The 11523-nt window shown below is 34.8% G+C and overlaps 1 protein-coding gene across 1 annotated transcript in view; it reads right to left on the bottom strand.

The window, feature by feature from the left end:
* The window catches only part of ATM (ATM serine/threonine kinase), a 106409-nt gene that overhangs the window by 87236 nt on the left and 7650 nt on the right, over positions 1–11523 (bottom strand). The window contains exons 7-16 of the mRNA XM_045297739.1: positions 11058–11183; positions 10408–10533; positions 8655–8744; positions 6761–6932; positions 5520–5719; positions 4075–4157; positions 3826–3981; positions 2113–2188; positions 1857–1987; positions 455–572 (exon numbers count right to left, since the gene is read on the bottom strand). Coding sequence (XP_045153674.1) covers positions 455–572; positions 1857–1987; positions 2113–2188; positions 3826–3981; positions 4075–4157; positions 5520–5719; positions 6761–6932; positions 8655–8744; positions 10408–10533; positions 11058–11183 — 1278 coding nt within the window. The remainder of the gene's footprint in view (positions 1–454; positions 573–1856; positions 1988–2112; positions 2189–3825; positions 3982–4074; positions 4158–5519; positions 5720–6760; positions 6933–8654; positions 8745–10407; positions 10534–11057; positions 11184–11523) is intronic.

Raw genomic sequence — 11523 nt, 5'->3', positions numbered from 1 at the left:
GGGGGAGCGGGGAGGGAGGGGAAAAAATGAGGACCTGATGCCGGGGTCTTAAGTGGAGGGTAAATAGATTGAGAATGGTGAGGGCAATGAATGTACAAATGTGCTTTACACAATTGATGTATGTATGGATTATGATAAGAGTTGGATGAGCCCCTAATAAAAAGTTAAAGACTATATCCAGCTGTACGCCAGATGAGACAAGGAGTCCTGCGCGCTGCCCCCTGTCCCCTCCTGGCCCTCTCTGGACCCCCGGGAGCTGGGCCAACCCGGGACACACTTGTCTGGAGAACGCAACATAAAATCAGCAAGTCGTTTTTTCAGCATCATAACTGGTGTTGGAATTTAAATTTGTTTCCCTATGTTCTGTTTTTCTTTCCAAAGAAATAAAATTGATATTGGCATGTTGAAGTTGGAATGATATAAAATCAGCAAAAAAAGAAAAGAAAATGGCCACCTCTCTCATCCCGTCCCGGGCTTGCTGGTATGCATTTTGAAACGCTGTCCGTTGACGCGTCAGAGGAAGGGCTTTCAATAACTTGGAAGACTCTCTCTGCTTCATATCCTGGAATAATCTTTAAAAAAAAAAAAAGTCAAACTTGACAGAAAAGATACAATTTCTGCTTGTCAAACACCAATTAGAAAGAAACCATAGATTCCACTGTCAATCTGTTTTAATATTTAATTATCGTGAGAGTGGGCAGGCAATATATATTGTCTTGATGTACCATCTACCTTTTTAAATGTGATAGGATGTTGTGCAAAAGGCACCGATCAAATATACTCAACAACAGCTCTTCAATCAATTTTATTCTTTATGCTTTTTAGTAATAAAAAGAGATGTCATTTTTGGCATCCCTCTCATTTTCCTAATGTCTCTAATCTCTTCGAAAATATCCAACATCAGATGGCTAACAAGTTAACAAAAACTTGATGAATGCTACTTTCGTGTCAATCTTAAACTTAGTGAACCAGATGGGACTTTTTTTCCAATGCCATTATATTGCTTTATTACATTCCAATTTTATTTCTCTGTAATCTCCGAACTTGGAAATGTAAGAATTTGGACTCCTGGACATATCCAATAGAAATCCTTATAATGCACCAGGTTCTCACTCACTCATTTCAACCCTGAGGAGTTAGGTACAAATTCTCATTATTTAAAACATTACTGCCAGGCTATTTGAACATTGGACATCTGGATTCTAATTCTTACAATGGTGTGACTAACTGGGGAAATTTCTTTATAATCATCTTTTATTATTGGTTACATTTGAACAATAAAGTAAAATTTATAAGGATAAGGAAGTGAAAGTGGACACATTGAAATTTAGGTTGTTTTTTTTCTAATTTAGTTTTAACTCAATTTGATAACCTAATAAATGTGCAATACACGAGAATAGTTGTCTTTTCAACTAAAATGTCTTTTCAAAATAAAACAGATCTCCATAATTGTATTATTCCAGTGCTTACCTGTATGTTGTATATAATTATAATTTGCACAATGCAAAATCATTGCTATTTGGTATTTTATACACTCACAGGAAAATCACAGTAACAGTCAAACACATCCCCCGACTATAAGAGGTAGTATACGCAGCTCACAAGTCCATCATTTACTAGTTGCGTGACACTAAGCAAGCAATTTTACCTAAACCACTGAGTTTTCTTTTGTTGACAAATTAGAGAAAATAATAGTGCTAAGTGAAAAATTACTAGAATTGAGAGAAAGTATTAAAGCCAAGCTCATCATATACATTCAGTTACAAGTTAGGTATTTGTAATCTAATTAGTAGCTTGGACTGTGTTAGACACAGCATTGCTATCCACAGAATTCAAGACTTCTACCCATTCATTACCTGTTGATTGACCCTGCAGCCAACATTCGTACTTGGTGATGATTATCAGCAAGAAATTGTGGGAATACTTCATTTACAGGGAAGTCTTTTCCCATTACATTGAGAATCGCCCATTTTGAATAAGGATCAGCCTATGGAGAAAAAACAACTCCAGTTATGTATGACACATAAGTATCATCCACCAATACACAGGAAGAAAGCATGCTTTACGGGACTTGAGAGTTTACAAATACTTGAAGGATCTGGAGTAACTTACCTCAAGCAGAGCCTTAAGGCATCTTACTAGTGCCATTCTCACAGATGCTGTGCATTTTCCCTCCTTGGCTAAGTGCCTGAAATAAAGTCAGTGTTTCAATGTTCGGTTAGAAGCATATTCAGGAAAATCAGTGAATATTAAGATTACTCTAAATCACATCAAACATTTTTTGATACACTGAAAGGTGCCTTTAGTGCCATGAAGTTGGTTCTAACTGGTAGCAAGTCAATGTCAACAGCGCAACAGTCCCGTGTCAACCTCACAATTGTCATGTTTGAGTCCCTTGTTGCAGACTGTGTCAATTCATCTCTTGAAAGTCCTCCTCTTCTTTTCTGACCCTCCACCGAGTATGACGCTCGTCGACAGGGACTGCCCTCTCCTGGTGACCATGTCCAAGTGCATGAGATGAAGCCTCGACATCTCACTGCTTAGCAGAATTCTGGTTGTACTTCTTCCGGGACAGTCTTGTTCTAATGGCAGTCCATGGTACTTTTATTATTCTGTGCCAACACCCTAACCCAAATGCATCAACTCTTTAGTTGTTAGGTGCTGCTGAGTCAGTTTCAACTTAGAGCGACCCTCTATGTAAAACAGAATGCAAACCTGCCTGGTCTTGTGCCATCTTCCCAAGTACTCCTATGTTTGAGACGCCGATGCAGCCAGTGCATCAATCCATCTGTGGAAGGGCTCTTCTTTGTTCACTGTCCAGCTCTCACAGGCATAGCTTAGTTCTCCAAGAGATATCTTGATTCTTTAACCTTCAAAGGAGTCTTGTGCAGGTTTTCCCAATGCAATACATCATGTGACATCTTGACTTCTACTTCTATGAGCGTTGACAGTGGACTTAAAATGAAATCCCCGACACCTTCAGTCCACATTATAATGTAATTCTCCTTACACAATATATATACCAATATACTTACCTTCTCAAAGATTGCAGCTGAAAGGAAATTAATCTGAAAAGTGTCATTTTCTAATGTACTTTATTTGTTGGGTGCAACAACGCCTTACTTGGGAGCTACCAGACTTCAGTGACTCATGTCACAGTAACAAACTTTTAAAAGAAACTAAACAAGGTTTTTGTTTCTATTTTAAAGATTTCCAAGTTACACTCTACAGAGATTTAGCAGTCCTTATCAATCAAATGTATAATCCCCACTACTTTAGTGGGCTAAGCATTGGATAGCTAACTAAAAAGGTTGTCGGTTCCAATCCAAGTCAATGACTGGGGGGTTAGGTTTTCAGGACCCAAGTGGTATGATGGCTCCAGTTTAGATATCTGAGCTCCCCTCTGAGCATTACGGTGCTATTGCAGACTGTAACAAGTGCACGCAATACCAGATAATGACAGCGACCACTTGGTCAATTTGGAAACATGAACAATTGAATTGGTGCGCTTTTTTCATTCATATGCATATAGAAATATTAAGGGAGTCAAGATTTATTTTATGCATATGGAACTATTAATGGATTCAAAATTTACAAGGAAATATATGGAATATATTTTAGAAACCCAAACCTTAAGATATTTGAAAACCAATGTAGTTCTTCAAGCATTAAGAACACACAAATCCTTTTCTTCAATTCTTAAAAGAAGTATACAATCACACTGAAAGATCAGAAAACAGCACTCATCTAGAAATGAAAAGCTTGCCGTTACATCTATAAGCAGTATAAGAAAGATAAGAAAGCAGTGAAACAGTTTGGACCTACCAAAATGCTCCCATCACTGTTAGGAACTGCCCTTGAGCATCCCTGGTGTGCTCATTGTCCACATGGCCTTGTCCCAGGTTTGTTACTATATGAAGGATGTGGTTTAAAATGGTTTTGCAAACTTCTTGGTCACGGCGATACAAAGAACACACATTACTGTGGAGGAAGAAGTTTAACTTGGTAAAGGTAACAAACACAGCAGTTACTCTATCAATGTACAGAGAATAAACGTGGGTTGAAATTTCTTACGATAGAGGTTTCAGAAGCTCAACAACATCTTCAATTGGCAAGGGAGTGTCTTCTCCTGGGAGCTCCTTTATAAGTACTAAATACTAAGATAATAGAGGGGAAAGTCATTAATGTTTTCATAGATCGTCTACTTAGATAAGTACACATAAGTAACTATTAATTCATATACACAAAGCTATACATTTTTTAAAAGGAAACTTTAAAATTTTGGAATATTCCCACCAAATCTAAATCTAATCACCTGAAAACAAAGGATAAATACAAAGTGAGAAAATCTGCAAAGCTACTGTCCCACATTACCCAAAAAAGACAAAGATAATGAAAGATACGTGAAAAGACTGGATCTGGGGAGGAAAAAATATGTTCCAGATTAAAAAGAATAGACAACTGAATATAATGTAATATAATACAATGTTGATGATTATATTAAGGCCATATAGAACTGCATTTTTAAAAAGAAAATATACACTAAAATATAAGGGCATGATATATATGACTTAATCTCAAATGGTTCAGAAAAATGATAATGTGCATACATGTACATACATGAATGTACAGAGAAAAATGAAAATGTAAATTTGTTAAAATGGTAACTACAGAATATTAAAAGGAGCATATGGGAATGTGTTGTAGTAGTCTTATAACTTGATGTCATTTTGAAATTACATTAAACAATTTTTAAGGAATATAAACTAGATCAACGGATTTAGACTTCAACTATATTATTTAAATATTCAGGATCTGTTTCTTGGCTCAATTAAAAATAACTTATAATAGGCCACTGCCTCAGAGCAGAAGGCCACCGGGGGCAAGGAGAGCTGATGAGGCCATGGTTACCCTAGGATTCTGTTATCATGTAAAAATCCAAAAGATGAAAGAACAAAAATCTATACATATACATTAACTGTAATCGGTTTATCGGTACTGAACACAAATAAAACCGTGAAGAACAGAAGGGAATCTAAATTTTTGACAATAAAAAATGGCTATGTATATATATAATTACATATATGTTGATTGGAATATTATAAAATCATTAAAGGGTTTTAATTACTATTTAGTATAATTATGATGATTAATATAAGCAGCTACATGGGAAAGTGCTTATAATTAATTCTGGGGGCCTGCTCCCCCGCGCTCTGTGCAAGGCAACACAGCCCCAGGAAACCTGTTACTAAAGTGCCCTCATATTCCATGAAAAATAAAGACAAAAAACTTATAATAATTTCACTCTTATCTAAAGGGATACTTAAAGTCCACGCAAGTTTTAATGTTTCAGCATCCATTTATTAGTTTCAAAATTCGCTAAAATAAAAAGTGTATTTTATAACTATTAATTTCTCAGGAAAGTTATTGCAATCAAAAAAGAAACTATGTGATTTCTATATATCAATCCATGACATTTAGACACCAATATCAGACAAGATTTTCTTCATTTGACTCACCATGTGTAGGTGAAGAGATTTTGTAAGATCTAGTGTGCTAGAATCTATTAACATTAACAGTTTCCTCCGAATATCAGCTGCTCTAAATGACACTGTGTTGGTCTGGGCAGTAGTTACACACATACACAAGAACTTGAGCATGTCTAAAAACAGTAGATCTTGCTTTGACAAATATTCTTCTGCTAAAGGGTTCATAGCACCTGAAAATAAAATGTACTTATTAAGATTTGAGGGTCACAACATCCACATATATTAAACAATAACTCAAATACTCTCCTTTACAAAAGAATAGACAGAAATTGGAAAGCAAGAATCTAGTGAAAATGAATAATACCGAAAGCTTCAAAATTCTTCATGAAAGGTTACCCTAAGATTTTGTTATCATGTAAAAATCCAAATGAAAGAAAAAAAAAACTATGCATATACTTTAACTGTAATTGGTTTATCGGTACTAAACACAAAATAAAACCATGAAGAACAGAAGGGAATCTAAATTTTTGACAATAAAAAATGGTCATATATATATATAGCATATATGTTGATTGAAATTATTACAAAACCATTAAAGGGTTTTAATTATTATTTAATATAACTATGATTATTAATATAAGCAGCTACATGGGCAAGTGCTTTTAATTATTTCTAAACAGAAAAGCTATAACATGGAATATGATGCTGACAGTTATTAGTTTTGAAGTAATCTATAAATAAAAGAAAAGCCTAAAAGTAATGGCATAAAATGAACTTTTTCTCTCCTTTTCTCCATTTTCCAAATTATCTGTTATATTTAATTTCATTAATAATTATTTTATATTTCCCCCATAAAGTACAAAAGAGAAAACTAATAAGATCAATTAAAAATCAGAGAAAGCACAAAATAAGAGTAATTTATAAATTATCAAGGGTTCATGGAGGAGGGGGAGCCGGGAGGGAGGGGAAAAATGAGGAGCTGATACCAAGGGCTAAGTAGAAAGAAAATGTTTTGAGAATGATGAGGGAAACAAATGTACAAAAGTGCTTGACAAAATAGATGGATGTATGGATTGTGATAAGTTGTATGAACCCCCAATAAAATGATTTTTAAAAAACCCAGAGAAATCTAAAATGTGTAGGGCAGGAACAATCCAAATAGATTTTTATAAGGGAGAATGAAATATAAAGTTTATTTATTAATGAATGCTTTCTAATACAAATCAATACAAAGAGGTAAATGATATCCCAAGCAGTAAATATAGATTTACCAGTATTACTTTGGCTCTCTCCAGATTCATTTGCATCACTAACAGGACAAGTAGAGTAGTCGCCAAACAGATTCAGAGGTGACTGATTCTCCACTTCCATTCCACTTTCATCAGGATCATCTTCCACTGTCTCTACTTCTCCAGAATCAAATGGCTTTTTGATAAAGGATGACTTCAAAGGAAAGAAACAAGTGTTCATGTAGATGTTTTTATCACAAACATATTTCTGAAATTTTTTTCTAAATCAAACAATTTCAGATTCATGTACAAGTATGAACACTGCTGTTTTGAGTAAATGGTCAGCAGGGAATACATAAACAGGAATAAGTCTGTAATAAAATAATATTAAAGTTTCAAAAGTTTTTTTTTTTAATATTAAGACATTGATTATACTCCAAATTGATGAGAATGTGGGAAGAAAGTATACATTGGTGTGACTATTTTGGGGGTAGATATCCATCAAAATGTAAAATGCAAATTACTTTTGAACAGCCATTTCCATTGCTAAAAATTTATCCTACATCCTTCCTAGGTATAAATTATAATTGTCAAAATAAAACTGCAAGAACTTTATAAAAGTCTAAGAATTTTCACTGAAGAGCTCTTGGTAACAAAATTTAGAAACTACTTCAAATGGTAAGCAAAAGTAGATGAGTTTGAAGAACCGATAAACAAAGCGCACACACATACATGGAGGCATGAAAAAGTTGGTGGAAAAATTTCATTCTTTCCATTCCATTTCTCCACAAACTTTTTGAAGCCCCCTGTATGTGCATATGTGTGTAAATGTACATATATATATATATCCCATATAATGGAATATCATACCGCTACTGAGTAAGTTACAATAGTATGAAGGAAGCAACATGAAAAAATGACCAAATCTTATTGTCTAGGAAGAAAATAAACGTTACATAATATTGTTTTTACTCAATAAAAATCTGAGTATCAACTATGTGTATCAACTGTTAGCAAAGGACATCAGATTTGGTAAAGCACAAAGCCAATGAAAATAAGGGAAACGCTCAGGGAGATGCAGTAGCAGTGAACTCGAATCTCCCAGTTATCATGAAGATGGTGCACAATTGCCACCATCTTCCTGCTGTACTTAGGTTGCCAAGAGTCAGATCAGACTCAAGGGACCAACACAAAACAATTAAGTGTGTCAGCCTCTATTCTACACAGAATTGTGTGTATAGCATTATCCCATTTGTATGGAAGATAAATACCACATTGGGATTATTTTATTCATTTGGTCAAGCTTTTATTCTCCTCCCAGTCCCCATTTTCACAGAGTAGAATTTTTAAAGTTCTGGCATAGTTTATAGGAAATAGCTAACCTGGATCCTAGCTGGTTGTCAATCTTCCGTTTTATTATTTATAGAAAAAAGATAGGCCAGAATTGTTAAATATTGACATAAAGAAGCAATCAAGTATATTTCCCGTCCAAAATGGAATTCCTTTGCTTAACCTCTATACTTTAAAAATCAGGCATCCTAATTAGAAAGATATGAGGCAGTTTTTTAAAAGTTCATGGAGAGGGAGGGAGCACTACACTTGATGATGATTACACAACTCATTTAAAAACTGATTTAACCATGGGGGGAGGGAGTGTTCCAAAATTTACTGTGGTAGTGATTGTACAACTCTTCTTGATATGACTGAGCTATTGAATTATGTGATACATGGATTAAGTGCCAATAAAACTGTTAAAAAATTGCAGTAAACTAAAATTTTTAAATACACACACGCACATACACATACACAGTTTGTGGAAAAATTCGATAATCCATTTTTCGAAGCCCTCTCGGATTTTCAAGCCCTCTCGGATTTCAATGGGATTATACAATAAAGAGTCAATGAAATATGGTGGTAAAACAGAAAACATACTTACTAAAATTTTACAAATATCTGCAATGTCATTCATGAACTTTGATGTTAACAATCTCAGAAAAAAGCCAGATGCAATCTTATTTGGACTGTGCTGTAGTCAAAACACACAAAAATAAATAAAACAAATATGAATTCTTGGAAGATAATATTTTCTCTTATTTTGAATGAAATAGGTTATAGGTCAAATCAGTATGGTTAAAGAGTTTGGAATACTAAGAAAATATATAATTTGCATCTAAAAAACTAACCTCTGTTCTTAAGAGTCATAATAATAACACATTTCACTCCTTGTGCTTAAATAGCATTCATTCAAGACACTAATTATTAATCCTACTATAATACATAATTAGGATATATAATAGGATTAATACATAATTAATTAGTAACTGAAGATTAGATTCTTTTACTATAAATCATTTTATTGGAGGCTCGTACAACTCTTATCACAATCCATACTTCCATCCATGCGTCAAGCACATTTGTACATTTGTTGCCAAAATCATACTCAAAACATTTTCTACTTGAGCCCGTGGTATCAGCTCATTTTTCCCCTCTCTTCCTCACTTTCCTTCCTTCCCTCCCCCTTGATAATTTATAAATGATTATTTTTCCATGTCTTACACTGTCCAATGTCTCCCTTCACCCACTTTTCCGTTGTCCGTCCCCCTGGGAGGAGGTTATATGTCAATCATTGTGATCGGTTCCCCTTTCTCCCCCACCTTCCCCTTACCCTCCTGGTATTTCTACTCTCATTATTGGTCCTGAGGGGTTTATGTGTCCTGGATTCCCTGTGTTTTCAGTTCCTATCTGTACTAGTGTACATGCTCCAGTCCAACCGGATTTGTAAGATAGAATTGGGATCATGAGAGTGGGAGGAGAGAGAAGCATTCAAGAACTAGAGGAAAGTTGTATGTTTCGTCGGTGTTATACTGCACCCTGACTGGCTTATCTCCTCTCTGCGACCTTTCTGTAAGATGTTCAGTTGCATACAGATGGGCTTTGGGTCCCCACTCCACACTGCCCCTTCATTCACAATGAAATGATTTTTTGTTCTTTGATTCCTGATACCTCATCCCTTCGACACCTCATGATCACACAGACTGGTGTGCTTCTTCCACATGGGCCTTGTTGCTTCTCAGCTAGATTTTACTCTTCTACTTCTCTTTCTCCACTTACACCAAAAAGTGGAAAATACTTTACCAAACCAAAAATATTATGCTGATAATATTGTTATATGGCCAGATGCTTAATATGTGCTTTCAAATTTATGGACAATAATCATCAACACTCTGACCTGACTCAGCTAACCCTTACCTGTTTCAAATTAAAATAGGGAAATCAAGCAGTGTAAGAACACCTGGTACAACAGTAATGAATATATTAGCTGGAGTTAACTTTGTCACCGGCGCATTTATTTAGTGGATCTGCACTTCACACGGCACACAGTCAACAAGTATTTATTAAGTGACTAAATGTAGAATGACAAAAAAAAAAGTCATCCCCATAGATGTAGGTGAAAGTAATCAAAATCTCAGAACCTATATTACACTGACTAAATTGGTTGCATGTGAGATTCAGGCTCACTACTGCTTAACTCCACTGGACATTACCTTTATATACCTTCAATTTAACTGTATATGAGCATATAAATTGATGAAGGAGACACCAACCAACCAGTAACCAAAGAATAATTTCAGCAAACAATAATTAAACCCCAGGATAGGCAACATTATCCAGTAAGAATGATACCTTACCTTGGTACAGTTGCATAAGCAGCTTATACACAGAAGCATCATGTTTCTTAACGAGTCAATTCTAGGGTCTTCATTTGTCTTATTTTTAAACAGAGTGATACTTTCCCCTGCACACTGCATTAGGGACTATTGAATAGAAGAAAAGATCCAAGTTCCAGTTAAAGTTTTGGTATAATGATTTGCTTTAAAGTTTCACTTAACTTTTTGTGTTTTTACACTTGGTTATATAAAATTAGAAATTATAAACAATCTAGAAAATGACAAATTTTATCCACAGATGTTATGTAAATCACAACTTCACAGAAAAGTACTCAGATACCAAAAACGTTTCGTGCTGACAGCCTATTTTATTAACATCTTTAAAAGGGGTAGTTTTGGATAGTACACTGAAATTTTTACAGTATCAATGAAAATCACTACTGTTCATAAAATTAAAATGTACAATGTATGATTTCAATTCCAGTATTCATAGTTGGGTTAACATAATTTTGAGTCACAAAAAAGGTCACATGCTATCATTTCTTCTCAGACCTCCATCTGAATAAGAAAGGGTTAACCTATATTAAAGATTCCCAAACAAATATACCAATCAGCCCAGGAATAAACTTCATTTAAATTATCTACAGTTTCATTCATGTAAATTACCTTACCTTGGCTTTTTGGAATAATTCTGACTTATGTGCTTCCTCTTCAGCTATTACACCCACGTAACAATAGCAGCCAAGGACACCCACCAAAACACTGGAACACCGGACAAGCGCGTCTGAATCTGCAGTCTTAGGGTAACCACGAATGAAAAATACATATATTTCAATAACATTTTCAGGTATTCTATAATGATCTTTTCAGAAAACTAAATTTATGGAAGGAAATTTAGGAGCACAGTTTTAAAGTTTAAGAAAAGACTTGAGAGTTCAGTAATCTGAACTCCAGTACTGTTAACTGGAGTTAACAGGAACAGTACTTCTGACTCTCTCTAAAATTCTAATATATGAGATCATTGCAGAGTCACGATAACCAGGCTTCTCAGGAAAAATGGCAGAAATATTTTCTATTGTCGAGTAAGACACCACCTCTTAAAGTAGCATAGGGTGCTGCATACGGAGAGACCCTGAA

The sequence above is a fragment of the Echinops telfairi genome, unplaced genomic scaffold (assembly GCF_000313985.2).
Source record: "Echinops telfairi isolate 266 unplaced genomic scaffold, ASM31398v2 ScPeMD7_7421;HRSCAF=8459, whole genome shotgun sequence".
NCBI lineage: Eukaryota > Metazoa > Chordata > Mammalia > Afrosoricida > Tenrecidae > Echinops > Echinops telfairi.
The sequence above is the reverse complement of the archived record's forward strand: the minus strand, read 5'-3'. Positions and strand labels throughout refer to the sequence as shown.